Source organism: Boleophthalmus pectinirostris, unplaced genomic scaffold, assembly GCF_026225935.1.
Source record: "Boleophthalmus pectinirostris isolate CB_2022bp ecotype Guang Dong unplaced genomic scaffold, ASM2622593v1 HiC_scaffold_15, whole genome shotgun sequence".
Classification (NCBI taxonomy): Eukaryota; Metazoa; Chordata; class Actinopteri; order Gobiiformes; family Gobiidae; genus Boleophthalmus; species Boleophthalmus pectinirostris.
In genome coordinates, this window is record NW_026571070.1 from 28,188,961 (window position 1) to 28,210,282 (window position 21,322).

The 21,322-nt window shown below is 41.4% G+C and overlaps 1 protein-coding gene across 1 annotated transcript in view; it reads right to left on the reverse strand.

Moving 5' to 3' along the window:
- The window catches only part of gli3 (GLI family zinc finger 3), a 146,340-nt gene extending 125,858 nt beyond the window's left edge, over nucleotides 1-20,482 (reverse strand). Inside the window, exons 1-2 of the mRNA XM_020930739.2 lie at nucleotides 20,231-20,482; nucleotides 1,899-2,072 (exon numbers count right to left, since the gene is read on the reverse strand). Coding sequence (XP_020786398.2) covers nucleotides 1,899-2,031 — 133 coding nt within the window. The 5' untranslated portion in view covers nucleotides 2,032-2,072; nucleotides 20,231-20,482. The remainder of the gene's footprint in view (nucleotides 1-1,898; nucleotides 2,073-20,230) is intronic.
- Between the last annotated feature and the right edge of the window lie 840 nt (nucleotides 20,483-21,322).

A 21,322-nucleotide genomic window follows, 5' to 3' on the forward strand; every position in this document is an offset into this window, starting at 1 on the left:
TTTAGAATGATCTTGAGCTGTATCAGAACAAGTATAAGAGCACATAGACTAGTATACACCCATGGGCCTATGGAACCTATCTGGACCACTGAGGGATTACACAGATATAATTCCACATGGTAATATGTACTATTATTTAATGCTGAAAATCACATTACATTGTCTAAAGAAATCAATATTGAGTATCAAGACTATTCCTTACAGTAGTATCGAAATCGAGTTTGAAATGTTAGCATCATGACAACACTAATTTAGGTAGAGCAAGTGTCCTATACATATCAAAGTGCATCTGCTAGTCTCCCAGGAGAAGCTTAAGAGAACAACTAAATCACTGATCATGGCTGTAATTACGACCATACTATGAGGAAAGACCCACAAAGATTTCATACATGCTTTTTCCAGCTTAATGTTTTCCTCACAGCTGCCCTCTTTATTAATAAAACAGTACGGACCATCTGGGAATTACAAAGAGTGAGTGTGTTCCCAAGATGCCTGAAAATACATTACCTTAGTTACTTCCTGTGTAACTCCCAGATGGGCAGCGGCATAGAAGGCTATTTAGCTTCTCTTGAGCTGTTTATCTTTGTCTCATACTTACGACGTTCTTCTCCGACTCCTTGAAGTTACAAGTGAAGTGTCAGCGACTTCCCCTGTCACCGGGCCACCACTTGAGAAAGCCAGCGCTCCTAAATCCCCTCGCCGCTAATGAGCACAGCTGCAGCTCAGACCACAAATGATCTCAACGGTTTTGTTTTGACTTCGACTTGGACGGTCCAAGGTTTTCAGCAAAGAAAAATCACCGTCTAATATTCCAACGCGCCGTCTGAATTTGGTGACAGAGTGAATGACGACAGGCTTAATGAACTGTACGCTCCCAGGCGCTTTTAATAGCATGTGTTAAAGACGCGGCTATGTAAACATGCCAAAGTTCCGCTACCAGTCACTTCATGAGTGCGAGTCACCCAGAGGCACAAGAATAGATGAAAAAGTAAACATTTGTGCTCTGGGACTTTGGGAAGGATCACTTTCATGTTTACTGTAACGCAGGATGCTTATCATGACAAATTGTCTTTTGAAGATTTGGCTAGGAACACTTAGGATCTTATTTAAATTCCACTTTTGCACTATTCACACAATTTAGAAAGTTGGTTTAAGTTGAGGTTAAAAGGTCCTATATTATGGTTCATCAAGTTTCTTAAGCCATTAGCCATGTTATTTCCTCATTGAAAGCATACCTGGAGTTGTGTTTTGTTTCATTCATGCATGTTTGAGTAATCCAAAATATTTAGTCTGACCTTTTCTCCAGAGCTGAAAACACTTGGCCAACTGTATGAGGTCATTCAGTGGAAATCCAGGAAGCGCTCCTCTGTGTTATTAGTTCACGTGCATTGATTAATACCGTCAGACTTCAAATTACTTTCAGAACACAACTAGCCATCTTCAATAATCTTATTTTTAGCCTCATTTGAACTGCTTCTCTCCTCAGTCATTGAGTCATTGTCCCACACTGGCAGCAGTGGTACTTTCCTAAATAAAAAACTGGTTGGTTTTACTAGTTTCCCATATACTAGTACATTTCAAAAAATGATTTAATGTGAAATACAGAGACTTAAGTGTTCAAAAGTAATTCTATAAACTGTTTCCTGAATTGAAGATTTGAAACAGTAACAAACATTTACTGATTAAGGTGGTTAAAAAAATGTACGTTTAAGCAAGTTAAACCCAACTAAGCTAAAATGGATGTACTTGCAACATAAGCTTTTCCAAGTCTTACTTTTCCATTTTTCAACTGCTAAATAAATGACCAGTCCCCTCAAACCTGGGAGTGTCCCAGGAGAACACATTATATTAGCATAAATCATGGTTGAGAGCAGTGTTAAAGACGTCACGGAGCCTACCATTTGAGGTGGTGCTTGAAGCCACCGCCTTCTCACTAATGTCATTGCGCGCTGATGATCCTTTGGTCGCTACAATGGTTTCCACCCTCTTCTTCTTCTCAGCTGCTGAACTGGCCTGGGATTGGGTTTCCATGATGATGGCTCATTCCTCAACACCTCATGGAGACGGAATACCTGGGGAACAAAGGAAGAGGAACAGGTATGATTAAGGTAGGGTTGTCAAAAGTATGGATAATCATACTAATCAGTACTAAAAGTAGTATACTCGTTTGAGCAGGTAGTGATAAAAAAAGGTCACATTCACAAGACAGAAATGAACCTTTCCTGAATACATTTAGAATGATCTTGAGCTGTATCAGAACAAGTATAAGAGCACATAGACTAGTACACACCCATGGACCACTATGGAAACTGCATGGATGACTGTGAGAGATTACACAGATAAGAGTGTTTTAAATGATCATTGTGGTATCGGAATCAGTATTGAGAATCAAGTCTTTTCCTTAATATCAAAATCTAGTTTGAAATTTTAGTATCGTGACAATACAAGATTAGAGCATAGTGGATTTATTAGTAATGAGTGTACATACAAACAGTACATACAAAACTGTGCAGATAAGTACTGCACCTGATTTTTACAGTCTTAAAATGTGAAAACCAGAACTAATAAATTTTCAACAGTTTGCAGTGGACTAAATTTATTCCTTACTTTCCTATTGCAATTCTAGCATCCTAATGCCCAACAACATTCTAACAACGACTAGCATGTTACCAGAACACCAGTACTTCCTGAACTGACAAAAAAAATTGCTTTTTGATTAGATGTTGAAATGCACACAGTCATCTCATTTTCACCCTAAGAGTCGCTTTTACAATATATCTGTACTGGGGGCCTACGGCTTCTCCAGCGCACCGCAGTTGCACACATAAATATGCAAAGGGTAAGAAGTACCAAGAACATGCAATAAACAAACAACAGGAAATAAACCATCAATCTTAGAGATAAAAATAGTTAAGAGTATTAGATATATTCAGAATATCACAGATTAATAATAAAAGGGTTACTCAAACACGTGTGAATAAAACAAAACACAACTCCATGTATTTTTTGGATGAGGTGACAACACTCATGGCTAAAACATGGCTTAAAGCTCAAAAGAGTCAATTTTGTGTAATATAGGTCCTATAAATTGTCAATTTTTTCATAGACAATGTCAATACAGATTGTTTAGAATCCCGAGGAACCGATGGCTGATGACCTCTACCAATATTTTTTGGCCCTAACAAAAATTTTTAGCAAACTCATCCATAACCTTCTTTTACTGCAAACCATGTAGACACATTTTTGCAGTACACTGTTTGGACTGAAGTGTTCAAATAAAGCTTTATTCAAACAAAATATCAACCTCTGCTGGAGATTTATGGCCGATAGCTGATACGCTAAAAAGGGCAAATATCAATCTCTAATAGGTTCTTTAAAATATCTGATGGGGCTAACCCAAACAGTGCTAGTGATGGTTCCTCCATTAAGGTAACATTAACGTCAACATGTCAATCCCCTAAATTAACTGTGTTGCATACTTTAGCTAATTTCCATGTAGTAGTTCAACATGAAAAAAATATTTGTCTTGTCTGATCCAACTTTAAACATTCTGTCAATAAATCGCCTGGAGAACAAGACTTCAACAGTGAGGCAGTTGTGGAAAAAAAAGAAAAAAAAAAAAAAACTTGAGATCCAACCTCCCTCTCTTGGATTCCCCGAGCACCCCCAAAGGTCAATCCACCAGCCCGACCTGATTTATTTTAACTCAAAACAGCAAGTGTCTGAGGTGGCCTGGATAGCCTCTCACCACAGCACGAATATTCAATCTTACATTTGACTATAACCTCATTTTCAACCATGCTAAACTTGTGACTTCTTGTCCAAAAACTTAAAAGTGCAACATAAATTTATACCTCGGCATAAAGGCAGCTTGTGGATAAACTGATAATCCCGCTCAAGTGAGAACGCAGAAACCTTAAGGGGATACCACAGAGAGAGAAGCATTGGCGGTGCTGAAAAAACAAGGCTTGTTTGAAGGCCCTTTTGGGAATATCATGGTGCCGGGCAATTTTTCTTTCAAAGAATAAAGGTGGTTCAAGTTAATACTGTCTGTGGGTTTAGCAGGGGTTGAGCCAACAGTCTGGTAGACACGCCGCTCAGTTCAGAACCTCAGAGGCTGTCTACAAACTTGATCTAGGTCACGGAGGTCCTTGATTATAAAGACTACACTGGTGCAAGCAGTCAGTCATTTACTCAAAGTACAGGACAGCTACATTATAAGGCAAAACCCACTTAGACGCCATCGCTCAAGCATAATTACATGAAATACTTAGCGCGACTAGCTAAGAGAGACCTGCTAATTACCTGGTAGTAATGTTGAATTGTTGTACGTGGTGTAAACATGCCCCAAGTACAAAGGCTAGCGCTAAAGTCGAGCCTAATGCAAACAGAGGCTAGCAGTGTTAACACCAGCACAGCAAGAGTGATTTCTACTGCCTCCCCAGGGACGTGCAGAGGTAGAGGAGGGGGTGGTGGATGGTGGTGAAGGGTAAACTTCAGACAAACACTCAAAGCTTTGTTTATTTTTTTCATCCAACCTCCAGAAAAACCAAAGCCTGTCATCCGTCCTGACCCGGCAACAACATCTGTAAGCAATCGCGGGGCTTACTAAAAAGAAGAAAAAAACACAACGCAATTACTCCCCTACCAATCAAAACAGAATTAAACAAGGGCTTGTCCTCTAATCACTCCCACATGTGCACATATGTAGTCGTAGTTTATGTCCTACTTTTGCAGATATCGTGTTGAATCATTGCTGCGGGGCTTTGATAGAAACGTTGGTTATGAAGGATCTATGGCAGTTAGAACATGTGTGGAGGCTGTCTTCGTGAATGTAGAATGAGTGATCAGAGGCGCCAGTCGTTCGAGAGTCTATAAATGACGATGCAAGACAAAAGAAATGTACATGAAGGGGTTTGAAGAAAGGTGACGTGCTATTAAGCAGTTGTGTTGGAGCTTTGACAGCCGTGGTGAATGGTGACGATTAACTTTGTAGAAACATTCAATAGGAAACGAGGGAACCGCAAAATTATGTTTTGAAATCCAATGATCTCATGCTGCGGAAGTTTGACTACGGTGTTTGACTGTTTCTGCAATCTACTGTTGACAAGAAAGAATAGGCTTGATACTCAAAACCAATTCCACCATCATAATAAAACATATTCTTTCTTCAGACAATAGAATGGAATTTTTCACAGTATTGTAGTACTTTCTTTTGTATTACCATGTGGTCTTATATTCAGTAATCCTTTAGTTATCCAGGTAGGTTTCATAATGGTCCATGGGTGTTCCGATGCAGCTCACAATCATTCTAAAACTATTCAGGAAAGGTTCATTTCTATTCTGAAAATGTGACTTAAATGAGTATCTAGTTGTGATACTAGTTTTAGAAACGATTCAAGTTTCGATACTTTGACAACCCCACTGCTATGATGTATAATTATGTAAGGGTGATACCGAGATATTCATTGAAACTAAAACTAGTAGTGAAACCAGATACTCATTTGAAAAGGTATCAATACTGGAAAACTATGTGACAAAACTGGACATTTCATTAATAACTTTTGAACGGTCTTGATATATATCATAGCTAGAATATGTCCACAAGTTAATATTTAAGAAAGTACTATGATTTTATTTTCAAAAGTGTATTCTATTGTCTTAAAAAATGTATTGAGTACCAGTATTTTTTTCTTAGTACATAAAATAATGCATTAGTACTCAGCAAGTTACTTTCATGAAAATAGGTATCTTAATAATTTCCTTTCAGGCAAGAACAGTTCTTTATAAAGTAATGCTTGTACAGGTACATATTTCTTTGAACAGTTACAATGTCTGTACTTTAACATTTAACGTTTGTATTAGTGAGCTTTATTTTTAGACTACTTGAAGTACACAATACAGTAAATAGGAGGTGAGCAATGGGGTGTAGTGTGGATGAGTAAAGAATCTGGCATTCCACTGGTCAGACAAATATTCACAAGGCCAAGCTACTGAAGCGTGTCTGACCGGCCTTTTGTGTTCACCAAGGCAGGCCACAGTTCCAAAGCAGCAATTAAAAGCAAGACCTTTTCACCCATAATCCGTCTGACCTGGACACAGCCACACAGCCAGCTCTGCACATGTTCCTGTTCAGTGTTTGGCATCAGAAGTGATCTTTGAGTATGTTCCACACTTGTACCGACAGATTCAGAAATTTGTCACCTCAACAACATAGTATATAGTTACAGATGCATCTTGAGCTAAAACAAGTCAGAACACATCAGGACACACTACCTGATACTGTTGTATACAATAAATGTTAATGCCCTAATAATGCCATTTATGTAGTGTCTATTCTATGGCCAATTAAAGAAGAGAGTGCATCTTCATTTGTGTGCCTGTCTCTAATCCCTCCCCAGCAAAAGGGAGGCGATTAAACAGGTTTAAAATACCACAATTCAGACTGTTCCCTCTGAAAAAACATTCTCATTTTATAAGCACATTAGGCAAATCAATTTAACATAAATTACACGCCTAGCTGACAAAGGCTCCAAGTTGAAAGTCATCTGCAAATTGTCGACATCAAAGTCAAACGCAAAAATAAACTTTTGCTTTTGATGGAGCATGAGCAGTGCTGTTGTTTTGTTGTTCAAACATTCAATCAACCAGTCTGTGTTTTCACAAGCTCTCTTATTTATAACAGGGTTTAAGGTAAACCTCCAGCGCAAGCTTTTATTAGGGACACATTTGCCAAATGCATACGAAATGAGCCCAGTTCCCACTTGGAGGAGGGGAACATTTGGACATGAACTCTTGATGTGTCTTCTTAGATTTGTTCACCTGCACCCCCACCACACTGAGGGTACTGTATTTGTGTTCATTTCATTAGGGCCACTGTTCAGTGTGGAGGGCCCCCTGAGGGAGGAGACTGGCAGCGCCATAGCATTCATCATCATTACATCAGCGACCACCGAGATCTGCTATCTTAGGCTTATCAGCGGAGCACAAACGCACCACAGCGCAGTAACAGGGAGGGAGATGGGAGATGGAGACGATTGAGCAGATTGTGAGCAGAGGAGGGATAAGAGGAGGAGAAAATGAATGGGGAGAGGAAGGAGCTGTGATAGTGAATGTGTGCGCCCCACATGCCTGCACAAGCTCTCCTGTGTGTCGAGTGTTTGCACATTTCACACCTATGCCAACAACATTAGGGCCGCAGCACAGCTGGGATAACTAAAACACTGGAGGGACAAGTGGAGGCCCCTTAGCTCAATATAGCAGTGAGAATGCACTGGCACAAGCTGCTGTGAAACGGCCAGAGAGTGGATGAGGCCTTAAGACACAGTGGAAGTGTGTGGTGGTGGTAAGAGAGCCTGTCATTGGCCCAGATCCCCACTGGGACTGTGTGCCCAGCACTCAATGGCTCTGTGAGAGAACCACATGCTTGGGTTTCAGCCTGTGTTCAACAGTGCTCTCATGATTGCCCTTGGCCCTGCAAGGCAAAGGAGTAGAGAGATCTGAGATTTGGTCTTTGTGGTTCCAATTCAGCAGAGAAACTGAACATTGTGCCCAGGTGGCACTAAGTCTGGTATAGTGTTGGGACCAGACCCTGTGGTAAAAGTCTTTAAAGAGGACTTTGTCACACTCAAATATCTGATATGGATATGTCTGAGGATTTATGCCACTTTAGCTTTTGTGGATTCTGTGGCTTGGTTGAGTTACTGCACTCGTGGCCTATCATAACTGCTAAAGCAGAAACAAACCAAAAGGCTCTCCTTAATATTACTTCTCTTTAAAGTAAGGTTCACATTTTCAAAGTAGAAGTGGTAAAAGGCATTGTGAATTAGGGATGTTTGTGTATTCGTCAAGGACAAGCAGAGCAACAACAGAGCCCATCAGTAGCTTTCAGCGGAGCTAATGAGATTATGCTAGCAAGTCCCTCAGACCTCTCCACTTAAGATGCTTTGGAGGGCTGGTGAGAGACCCTGTGTGCCGCACCGCAGAATGAGCTGAGTGCATCTTACATTCCTGTGGAACAAACCCACGATGTAATCGCAATGCTTTACACGACGCCTCTTTCTCACTCCCTGTGCAAGAGATAAGGGCCAAATAAAGCACGTACCACAATAGAAAACACTCACACGCTCCCCAAGTCCCACTGCTTATTAAATTGTTTATTTATATATTTTGATTGCAATTGTTCATGTTTGTGCAAGTTGGCCTCTGACAAAGAGTATCACAGCTGCCTTTGGTGATTCAGTCCTGCACTCAACTATTCCAATTTACCCAGGAGTATCCTTTGTTTGACAAGACATGTTTCCTAGAAAATATGCATGTTCAGCCATTTAAACTATACAAATGCAATTACTTGGGAAAACTTTCATACAGTGCAGATTTTCCTTACAAATACAAATCCAGTTGCTTATTTAAGTTGAGTTTCTAGTTGCATCAGCAGTACACATCCTAAGTTTCCATCAATGGCCCCAGCACGTTGTAAAGCAAAGGGGAGTGAGGTCTGTATCCTGTCAGTGAGCCTCTCTGCTCCAGTGAAAACACACTTGTGTTTGTGGAGGCATTCTTCAAAACACGGCTTTAGAAGGTGCACTGCGAGGAGCGGCAACCACAGCGCGACAAGAACATCCTTCATGCGCTTTCACGGAGAACTCCACATGTTACAGCGCTGGTGGAGTGAGCACTTCCATGTAGCGCAGTGCGAGTGAGACCGCGTGACAGTGGAGTAGCGGATCTACCAGGTGCTTGTTTCACTATGCAAGTGCGACGACTGTGCTGAGCATACAGAGGAAGGGACCCCAGGGACAGGATGAGTGGAGGGAAGAGAGATTTGGGTCTTGAAGAGGCGCTCTGGCACTTCTTTCCCTGTGTGTGCCTCGTGCACACAGAGGTATCAAGCAGAGAGATGGAGTGTGAGAGAGCGGTGACAGCATGAAGGGCTTTGATACAAGGCCTTTAGCACTGTCTCAGGGGAGTGGACAGCATTGTCCACTGTGTACACTACACCAGTCTTAAAGGGATCATGTAGAGGTAGCTGAACTTCAGAGAACAGTTTTTAAATTAAATCTTTTCTTGATTGAAGAATCTAATACCAATTGTCCAATTAGGTTCATGAGGTCTTCACGGTTACTAATGATTCACTAGTCCCACTGTTTTGAAAAGAACAAGATTTGATTGAATGCATCTATTCTTTCATATATATATAGTATTATACTTTTAAGTTCAACACTTTTTCACATTGCAGAATGTGTGCCTTGTAGCAACTATGAACTACAGTTTTAAACTGTTTCAACAGTTTGCAAAGTTGTGCTCAACTTTATTCCTGCTGTAATCACTTTCTCCCCTTTCTGTTCTCCCTTCCCTTAATTCCACTGTGTGATTGGTGTTGAAGGCGAGTGCATCAGTGCTACTCTGTGATTAATGATGGGCCCAGCCTTCTCCGGGGCCGAATGCTAACAACAGCCAGGGGGCAGCGCGATAATGCACAATAATAAAGCCGGCAGACAATCAGCCAGGCAAAGCAAGGCCTATTAGCTCGCCCCATCAGGACGGCTAAGTGAGAAATTAGCCCTTCCCAAGCTCCGCCACAATTCATCAAGCACTGCCCTGAATCCCCCCTCAAGAAGTCATAATGTTTACTTAAAGACTGGCCCGATGCCCTAGTGGCTGGCTTTATTGGCTCTTATTAATTCCCGTACTAGCCCTTGCGGCCGTGCCATTTAAACCACATTAAAGAGGTGAAAATTGGATGAGATGAAGTTGTCTTGTTGTTCGGAGCTCCCGTGATAAAGCCGGAACTGAACCCTGGGAGACTGGAGTGAAATAAGGAGGTGGGGGTAGACCAGAGGGGGGGTAAATATATCGGCATGTAAAGGAATGCTGAATGAAGCTGTCCGGAAATGTGTTGCAGTCAGTCAAAGGAATGTAGGCAGAAGGAGAAGGAGAGGAAGAGAAAATGAAGAAATGGCATTGCTTTAATGCTAGACTTCCTGTGTGGATGGGAACACGTCCAGAGGGGGAGAGTGAGTTGGGTCATACATTCCACAGATGCGAAAACCAACTATTCACTTGTATCTGTACTGTCTTTTCTTTGAATGGTCTGACGAACCTCTACGTGACTCTTTGAACGTAACTCCCTGAATGCTGGACGACACTGGATGACACTGAATAATTAGTATTACACAATCCCGCAGTCCAGTCAAATTTATCAAAATGTCCTCTTTACTAGTTTAATCCAAAATGTTGTTGTCATCGGTTTCATTTTACTATATATTCAGTCAAATAGACGATCAATGCTTTCTAAGACTATCAAATTTGTATTCGTCGACTAATTATTTGTTGAATATAAGAATTTATAGATCACAACATAGATGAGAAAGCATGGCGTGAGTCAAGTTAAAAGGCCTTTTCACTAATAAAGATGCAGTTTATGAGTATGAGTGTATGAGTAATATTTCTTTATTGACTAATAGATACATAGTGCATGTTTATTAGACCAAGACTTCCAAGAATTAGTCATCTACAGCCCTAGTAGTTCCACCAAAATCTTTCCTAAATTGTATTGTTTTGTTTTTTTTCACCCTCTCCGGTGTTTGTGTGGCTCAGTCTTCACAGGATCCAAGTGCACGTTGCTGTGATGTGGGGGTCTGCGCTTCAGGACTGGCGGCAGGTGAGAGCACGTCCCATAGTAGAGTAATGTGAAGTATACGGGAGGTGCCAGATCAAAGTCCCCAGGTCTTCCAGCTCCTTGACGGCTCTCCCAGCGGCTGCGTGGGGAGACAACTTTCTCCCTTCACTTTCATATCAGACTCGGAGCCCCCCCATCCCTCGGTGCTGCTGACTTCCAGGCTCCACACACTCTGGCGGTCTCCCAGGATTTGCGCCCCACCTACAGCTACACGCGCATACGCATCAAAAACACACACAGAGGAATAACTCGGCTTTGGAGAGGAGTTTGGTGAAAACTCCGAGGCCTGGAACAAAAAAACGTCATCTCGCACATAGCAACATGCAAAGAGATGCCATGAACTTTACCGCAAAGACAGGTGTAAACTGATGAAAGACGAGGGAGGTTTTTGGGAAAGCTGGACCTGATAATGAGGAGGAATATGCTAATTTAAGTCTATAGTCAAGTATCCAAAAAAAGCGTACAAAATAAAACTCTAAACACAAAATTCATTAATATGTATTGAAATCCAAGTATTAAATTGTAGTATTAGTGTACTACGGTTGTTGTTCAATTAAACAGGGGTGAGAAAGGGGAGTTTTTTTAAGGTAATACAATTTTAGGAGATTTTAACAATTTTATATAAATTTCCCCTGATTAACAAACATGTGTTTTGATTGATTTAATGTTTGAGTGTTAAAACCGTAAGTCATAAACGTATAGTTCAAAAATGTAGTGAAAATAAAATATATACATGATAATATGCTTCATATTAGAGTAAGGTGCCACTATATGAACAGGTAGGGGTATAGAAGGTCAATCGTCCCATTTACAGTATATTATAAGGTATTTTTAAAATTTATATACAATGCACAAAATGTTAACTAATGATCTACATATGTTATAATTTATTACAACCAGAAGAAAGCATAATCTTCTTTAAGAGTTCTCAAAGATGTAACAATATATTTGGCCGGTTGCGACGGTTTAAACAAAAACTGTTCCAAAAACTCTGAAGTCGAGTTAAAATTCCAAGCATAAAATGGGAGGAACACGACTGCCATTAGACCCTTAGCTGCCCTAGGCTCACGTTCTCTATCATGAGGAAGCCAAACATCTGGCTGTATTTACTTGTTTCAGCTGTTCGCAGCTCCGCCTCGAATAAATCCGGGAGATGGGAACCTCATTGCTCCGGACAGCTCCTAAACAAACACTCTCTGCAGTCTCTCATCGCCGCACATCTCAACTAGTGGAGGGGCGTATGAATTTGCACGAGGGAGGGGAGGTGGCGCCTTAATTGGAGCGCTTGACGGGTGCCTGGGGTTAATTGGGAAGCATGGAGAGCAGCTGGCTCCAGTGTGGAAGTTGAGACAGGGATAATAAGTTCACCCTTTGCGAGAGAGACAGTCAGTGATGAAGCAGATCAGAGGAAGAGTGTACTGTAATCATCTGTACATCCACCCTACCTCCACCCTGACATGAACTGACAACCTGGCTCACAGCTACCAAACCTGCCACCTGTCAAACTAGCGCTGAGTGATATTTGGAGAGATGGTGATATTGGTATTATTGCAATATATGATACTTTTTACACAATAATTCCAGTTGCATTAAAACTAAAATGTACATATCTTAATTTACTGGTTAAAAAAAAAAAGAAAAAAAGAAAAAAACTTAACATGAAGAAAAACAAGATTAAAACAATGCTAATTCAGAACTTAAGACTTCATAAATAAATTAATTAATTCATTAATAAATACAAAAATAGAATTTTCAATATGAAAAAGTATACTGACATTGTCACTGTGTGTGTCTGTTTAAAAATGAACCAAGAGACCAGCATAAAAGGAGGATTGAATTTCAGAGGAAGAACCTAGGTTTTACTGACTGTACTAGTTAGTTGCAATATCTTTTATTGTGTCAGTCGACATTTGCAATATTGACAGTTTAGTGATATATTGTGCAGCCCTACTATCAAGCACATGAGGCTTCACACAGCGTTCATCCAGATAATCACTCACACACACACAATATAACTCTTACCTCTAGGACACGGAACTTAGTCAGCCCACCGGTCAATGTTATGTAAATCTCTCCAGCACCGGGTCTACTAATGGCTTATTAGCCTCCGTTAGCTGGTTTGCATTGATCTCTATGCCAGAGGGAGATGGGAAAACTAGAGCAGTTTGCTGTTCATATGGGCTATAATCACATCTCAGCTTGTTTCAATAAAAGCAACATTAACATAAACCATTTCAAACACATTAAAACCTTCACCTTTGCAAGGTCTAGACAAAAAGAAGAGAAAATCTTTCCTTTAATAAATTTTTTATCATTGAACACTGAAAACTAGAGATGGTCCAATACAGATTTTTTGAACTGATACCAATATCTGATATTTACTCGATAACCGATTCATCTATATAATTTATATTAAAATCATTAGCAAGGTGCACAAGTTGAAGTAAAGATCACTTACTTTTGTAAAAAATAATAACATAATGTGTTTATCCGATATGAAATAATTAGTTACATGTTTTTGAAAACACATATCATATTTGTGTGAAACATATCTGAGCAAAAACATCCATGCGGTTCAGATCTGAGGTGAAGGAACAGTGGGTTTTATTCATATTTTAATTTTTACTCATGAGTCTGTTCAAATGACACATGGACACACACAGTGCCCAAAGTATCAAATACAGGTATTGAATGCATATATATCCCTATGGAAATGTCAACTTCCCTTTAAGATTAGTGGGTGATGTATTGCATTCAAGGGATTTTTGAGTGTAAAAAAAATATATTATTCAAACCCTATGAACTCAGTTAGTGCAAGTTTTAAAAAACTACTTTTGCGGGTGTCAAAAGTAGCCAATCTTTGACAGGCACCTAAAACAAACAAAACAAACATAACTATTCTTTAATACTATTTTCTGTAGATAAGACCAAACTGAGTGCCTGTGCGGAAGGGGTGGCTGAGGGGAGCCCAGGTAGAGTCATAGGCATTAATGGGAGGAGACAGGGACTTAGAGTGCCACACAAAAACCCCAGCTTTATAAATAATTCCAAAAGCTAACAGGATCCCTTGTATGGGTGAATGTGCGGAATATATTCACAGCCCAGTGCACACACCCAGCGAGCCACCAGGGAGAAGAGGTTATTCACACGGCTCCACTGGGGCTGTTGGGGCGACTGACCTGCCAGCAACGCTAAATTTGGGCGGATATCTTTCTTGCATAGATGATGCAAAGGAAAACAAAAAAAGGTCCATTTGTGCGAGACCCACACTCACTCATAATGCAGGGCAGCGGCGCTCACTGGAGACCTGTCTTGTAAATCTCTTTGTGAAAGCAGCTTTGGGGGGTAGACAGGGGCTTACACACTGAGCCTTGAGGTAGAGCTACAGACTCCACTCCCCCATGGCTCTCCTCCCTCTCCCACACACTGCGCACTCCTCTTCTTCCTCACGTTCCGGCCTCCTTTTCTTGCCCTCTCCTCACCTTTCCCTGGTTCCATTCTTTCCCTGTAGCACTCTCTCCTCCCCTCTGTCCCGGGCTGTGGCGGCCGAGCTGTGGTCCTTAGCCCCGCAGGCTCCCGTGGTGCTGCGGTGACTAATGTCCTGCCTTTGCTCAGACAATGAGTTTGAGACTGAGCCGGGAAAGTGTTGAGGAGGGAAAAGGAGTCCGGCACCTTTGACAAATGGGACCCTTCGCCGTCCCGTGCCCGCTGAGGGAGGCTTTACAATGTCTAGCTCCACGCTCCATGTCCTCCGAGGAACGGCTGCAACCCGCAAAGCCGCATCTGGGGGGATATAATGAATTCTTTGGGAAGTCTAACCTGGCTTTCTTTATGAATAAGATATATTTCCAAAGCATGTCGACCCCGCTTAATAAAAACACCAGTCTGGCAGGAATAGCCAAAGCCGTTTTAGGGCCCCATGTACACGTTAATATTTCTGTTTCCTATAAATTTTCTCCGGCCTACTTCTTTCCAGGCCTGTCAGTGCAAGGCCTCTGCTGCATGCTCCTTAGAAAGTCCATAGGAAGAAGAGGCCTGATGACAAACTGTCATTAAAAACCACTGGGGTCCCATCTCTTTCAAGGAACTCCAACTCATGGATGCTCCCTCCACTTCCCCACACACCACCCCCCTGTGAAACCCTGAAAGGAACGGGCTTTGTCTGAAGGACCCCCTCCCTCCTCATCTCTGCACACCCCCTTTCCCAAACCTTGTTCCGCACTCCCTGTGGAGTATTGTTAAAACACAGCCCCCTCTCTTTCCATAGCCCAGCTTCTTAAAACAGTATGCTTTGCATGAGAAAAAACGATTAGTCTTCAAATGTTTCCCTGTCAAAGGGGTGCTTTCTCAGGTCGGGCCTGAAATGATCTCAGATAGTAGACTTCTCCTTTTGTTTTTATAAGATGAGACATTATTAAGGCCAGGCTCTGTTAGCATTCATTGGAGAGGTGAACAGACTAAAGGCTTTCTGAACAGTTGCCCACCCCCTTCTTTTTTCCAAGTTGCCCCAAGTCTGCAGTAGACGGAAATGAAGCAGTGGAGGGGGAGAAGTGCTCATCCAAACATGTTTGCAGAGTAAAGAATGCAGGGCTTGTGCTTCTTTCAGGTATTAACCTTGGGATTTACATTTGACGTTTTAACAATGGCCCCCTCCTTGACCTACACTCCAGGATGAAGCAGGACTTGAGGATAACTCCCACTGACGGATAACCACAAGCAGCATGGCTTTGCAAACACATGGGGCTGGCTGTTGCATGACAAAACATGACTTAATTACTCATGAAACTAATGAAGTTTGTTTGTGAAAAGAAAAACTGAAGCTTAAGTAGTGTACTAGAAAAAAATGGACACGATGTGATTCATGGCTTCACACATCACGAAGCAGGGCTAAGTGACAGATCATTGTTCACTCCGAGCAGCTAGTTCATCTGTCCCCCCTCCTCAGTCACTGGCCCAGCAGAGGAGAGCACAGACCCCCTCACGGATGCCACAACCATCTCCCATCAAAGAGGATACAATGCCACATCTGCACCAACAACAGCCTGACCATACTTTTACACACAAGAGCAAATGGGGCCATGTCACATCACTTCACATATTGCTGCTATGGTTTACACAGCAGGCTCAAGGACATTTTTACAAGTGCACAAGCAAACAGAGGACAGCCTGAACAGCACTCACAGGTACATGTGACCTGTCCTGCCTCACACCTCAAGTGTGAGAGCAAAAGAAAACTTGCACTTTTACAGACAGGAATGTACATAGTTAAATTTAACAAGGCTTTTACAATTCTGCTTTGTATAACAACATTAGGACTAGGCTGGTTGGTGAATTTAACCAGTTAGATTAAACAATTTTGAATAACATTTTATTACCAAAATGGGTACAACAAAATAAAACACAAAATATGTATCTTGAAGATACAGAAGAGAAGATAGGTTTAAATGGCAAAAGTGTTTTCCTCTTGGCTGTTTTTCAGAAGTCCCAAGTGTAATAAGGCTCTTCTGAGTGTGGAATATACATATCTAAAATGACTATGATATCTGGAGTGCCCCAGCGTATGCCTTATCCAAAGACATCACCCGGCTTGAGAGGTGCCTTTAGCAGGCTCCTTGAAGCAGGGAGCGGGCGTCCCACTCTGGGACAATGGTGAGGGAGGCGGAGGGGAGCCGGGGGAGCAGGAACACATAGCATATTAAATTTGCTGGCGGAGCGCGGTCGTCCACGCACAGAGCTAGAGAGCAGATCTGAGCCATGCCCTGAAGGGATGGCTGGGCCTGGGGATTGGGAGGCACAGCCCAAGACCCCTTCTTGTCTCTGCTCGCACGCAAATGCACCCGGACATTTTTGACGCTCCTCAGGTTTGCTGTCTTTGCCCAACTTTTTCCAGCAATCTATCCACACACACGTCCTTCTGTTCCAAGGAGCTCTCCTTCTCCATCTGACTTGTCCTCTTGTCTTTCCGGACTGTCTGCTTCACTTCATGTCAACATATCAAAGTGATCATCAAAGTTCCTCTTTTTATTTGGGAAGCATTCCATTAAAGTCCAGTCCAACAGTAACAAGCAAAGGAAGCAACAGCTAATTCAGTTACTCCGGGAAGAATTCACAGGACACAAACCCCAAACACCAGTGAATTAAACTGTATGATATGACTTACATTTTAAACAAAAGCTCTTCAAATCCTTCTGACTGTCTTGGGAAAAATCTATTTCCTTCACATTATCCTTGCTTTAACAAAACATTCAGCACCTCTTTAAGTTTTTGTGCTTAGCACATTAGCACAACAACAGAGCTCATTAGGGGTCCTTACATACACCCCTAATAACAGGTATTTTCCTGTAAAAAGGCCTCAGGACACAAGCAGCCTTTTAGCTGTGAATGCAAGGCCCTTAAATAGAGAAGAGGCCCATAGCTCAAAAAGCTAATAGCATGTCATCTCCCTGCATTAACATGATAGCCCTTATTTTGCCAGGTCACAAGGTCACCAGCGTACGGGGAGCTGGTGTGGCTATGCATAATTTTGGTGGAGGAGATAAAGCAGTATGTGGCTATCTGACAGACTGAGTGAGAGCGGAGCAGAGCGTTATCCGCACGCTCCGACTACACGCGGCTCAGGAGCAGAAAGGAGACCATACATCTTAGCTGGCTACAGTAAGCGAGGGGCTGTGTGTTGTGCATCTCATTCCAACAGATTAGCATCTTAAACACTGCTGCATTCATCACTGCTGCTGCATCATAATGAGATATGGCGCTTTTTCGGAGGAGGTGCACCTGTTTGGCATTAATATGACCTACAGCTACAACTTAGGAAAAAAGATTGTAGTAAAAACAACTTGTATACAATCCCATTTATGTATTAAGAAATTATTGTCAGCATTCACAAAAATAAATATATATAATTTTTATACCTGCCAATTGTTTTTTGTTTTTACTAAATATAGGCACAAGTCTAACACATCACTGAAAAAATAGGAAACATTTCTTTATTAACACACTGTTTCTGTCATAAAATATTTCCCAAAATGTGTTACTTCAAAATATGATCAGAATGTAAATTTGAAAGAATTACCATAATTTGGCAGGAGATCAATTTAATTTATTTACAATGAATAAGAAAGAAAATAACAAATTAAGAAATACTAACAATGTACTTACACTTATGATATTAATATTTGTTCACATTTTTAGAATTTACTTTTTTACCAAACTTAATTTCAGATTTGATGTATTATTTCTAATTATTCCAGATAGTAATAATCTGGTACATAGTGAAAAAGGAAAACGTGTTTCAGCTATTCCCATCACAGGCCTATGTGTAAAAGGCCTGACAATGTGACAGTGATTTATTTTAAAAATGACTGTTGCTTTCATAAATAAACATGGGAAATATCTCATATCAGTTTACGTGACAGCACTTCTATATTTTATTGCATTTGACAATTTTAACAAGCCCTTCTAAAACTGTGCCAAATCCCTCACAGAGATAAATCATAGACCTGGCTCAGAACCTGATTGTATGCGCAGATACACGTTCTGTAAAATATCTTCGTTGCTCTGTCACACTGCCTCGACGGTTTGTGCTGCCTTCAGAATTTGCCGAAAAAAGGCGGACTAAAGCTGGACCGCATGGCTGCACTTCGGACCCCTCGGCTGGACGAAACCCGAGAGCGGACAAGCAGATAAAATGTGGAACAGCTGGCAAAGGCAGGAGGGAAACTTTCAAACAAATCGCTGCACATGTGGAGGCTCTGGGCTCCCACGTTTTTATGTCGCAAAATCCTAAACCAACATACAACTTCTGTTCACTTTTTTCTAGGGCTGCATAATAAATTGCAAAAATATCAATATCAAATTATTGGCTGATGCAATAACCGATATTGAAAGAAAATTAAAATATCGCAACACACAAGGTTTTTAATTTTACAGAAATTTACAGTTATTGTAAGTAAAAAAGGCAGATTTTACTCGTGATTTTGCTTACTTGGGTCAGTCTTGCGTTAAGTTTTTATTATCTTATTCTTATCTTTGACTAATTAAGGCATGTACATTTTTTTGTTTTAATTTAATTTAACTTATTGTGCCAAAAAGTAGGCTATATTAAAATATTGCAATAATATTGTTATCACAATGCAAAACAGTTACCTTTCATATAAAGATGTTTATCTTGCATTAACAGCCTTCTTCTATTTTATTTAACCTAAAAAGTGTTTGTCTTGATCATGTTTATAGTTCAAACATATATTATCTTAAATGTCACATTTGGGCAAAATCTACAATGTATAATTCGTAGTATATTTACACACGCTGTTATTTTGCTTGGGGCCCCTGGCACTCCCCACACGGACCCCTGCAGAGCCCAGACCCCACTGTAATGGGCTTAAATTTCCTTTGAGCACATGCCTTCACCACAATGTGTCTGAAACCCTCACTGTTTAAACGTGAAAGGAAACATGGCCTAATTTGAAAAATACCCTGCACAAATCTTTGGAGCAATCATGAACAATTGTGTTCTTATAAGCGCAAGTGTGACATGTGTAAACCTATGGCACAAATCAGGACTTTTGACTGCTTTATCATTTACTTTTAAATTCAAATTGTACGTTTTTTACAAATGGGAAAATGCAGCGTCACATTGAACAGTTAGTTAAACAAAAGCGAAGCTTGAATACGAGGGAAAACAATTCACTTTTGTAAACTTTTCCTTTGAAACTTAATAAGTGCGGGGTCACGCTAGGGGTCAGGCCGAACCGTTAGATAAACACAAACGATGTCTGTACATGGCCTGCGTACCTTCTCATAAAGTGCTTTCCAAAGTCTGGCCAACTCTGACAGCATAAACTGAATCAATAACAGACGCTGAAATATGATCACACGTGCACATAAATATGCATGTGTGCGCCCCCTCCCTCCCCTCGTCCCATGCGCGTTTTTACAGGCAAACGTCCAATACTAAGTTACATGCATACTGAGTGCAGCAAACTTTCTGCTCTCAGCGGCTTTCGGCACGATCGTTCCCGAGCCTGCAACACTCACAATCCAACTTTGCGAAGTCTCGTGCAACTTCACAAGAGCATAGTTACAAAGCGCCACATCTGTCCTAAGACGAGAAATTGTGGATTGTTACAAGAATTAAGAGCTGCATAAGTAAAAGGGGAAAGTCTGCGCTCAGTTCTCAGTTCTTCCTATAAAATCATTTTCTGATAAATGTCCATGATTTTTAGGAAAAGTTTATGCAAAAACACTTCAAATCTGCCCCACGTGTCTGTAACTAACATGACTAAGCCAACAAAAATGAAACGTCTTGTAAACGCACACATCTGAAGCGAAACGTGTATAAAAATCCCCATTTAGAAGAAAGGGGTGGAGGATCACTAACAGCCATATAAAGAAAGGAAGACATTTTCAAGTGTCAAATAGAGAATGTATAATGATCAGTTTATGAGGGTCGACCCAGGCTGTTCGCTCCGAAACTAGGAATCCCTTCATTTTCAAACGCTAACAAAGTTTGTACACAGCGCACAGTCCCGTCTCCGTGCGTCTACTTACTTGTTTTAGGCTGATTCCCCGCTTGTTCTCGTCCTAAAAGTATCTTCGGGAAAAGTCTCTTCTCCTCTGGCGAAGTTGCAGATGTGCCTCTGGACTTTTTCTTTCACGCTGCAAGTCCAACTCCAGAACGGCGCTGCCAGAGTTTTTCCTCTTGTTCGTCTTTCTCCTCCTTCTCACAGTCTGCCGTGTTCAAGCACCGCCGGACCAAAACCATGAGCGTGCCGATAGAATCTGCCGAAAGCAGACCGCAGATGTGCCTAAAAACAACAGAGGCGTCAGAGAAGCGCGTGGAGAGTTGTTATTACATTTGGAGCGCTTTTCCAGCAGAAGAGGGGCGAAGTGTGCTGGGACTCCAGCTGCTCCTTCCCCCGCCTGACTCCTCCCTTCGGATCGCTCCCTCCTTTCCCCACTGCCTCCCACCTTTCACGAGTGTACCCCCTTTCTCTGTCTGCTCTGCAGCTCTCCAAGTACAAGTGCGCTGGAACTTTTTACGCACAGGCTCCCGTACTGTTTAACCCATTTGAATGTCAGCAGGAGCAATGTCGACCCACTGCACACGGCTCTGCACATTTACTGTTTTAACAAGTGAAATAGTCCTAAATAATATGGAAATGATGCAGCAGTTCAAGGGCTGCTAGCCTGCTATAACACGATTAGCTCATTAACTGCGCAATTAACCTATTTAAACAAGACGGACACGATTCTATTCTTTTTAATCGTTAGGCTCATGTTAAATCTTAGAATAAGCAAGCCACATAAAGCAAAATGTTTATCTTACCTTTTGTAAGTGTTAGAGTCTAATGAGAAGAAGCTAACACAGCAGAGTTTATGTTAGTTTTGACAAGAAGCTGCATTTTTAAACTTAACACTCACCACTTTATCGACAGAAACTCACAAAATAACTTGTGCTGTGTGCTTTTTGTCTGTTTTATAAAATGTGTGCAGCATACTGATGGAAGCTTGGCTGCTACTAAACTAAATGTGAGTGCTGTGGTGAAGTTTATGGCTAATTCTGATGTGGCAGACAAGTGGGCAGAGGCGGAGCAAAGGAAAGGCAACCGAGGCCTCCTGAGGATACGGGCACCACTGGGA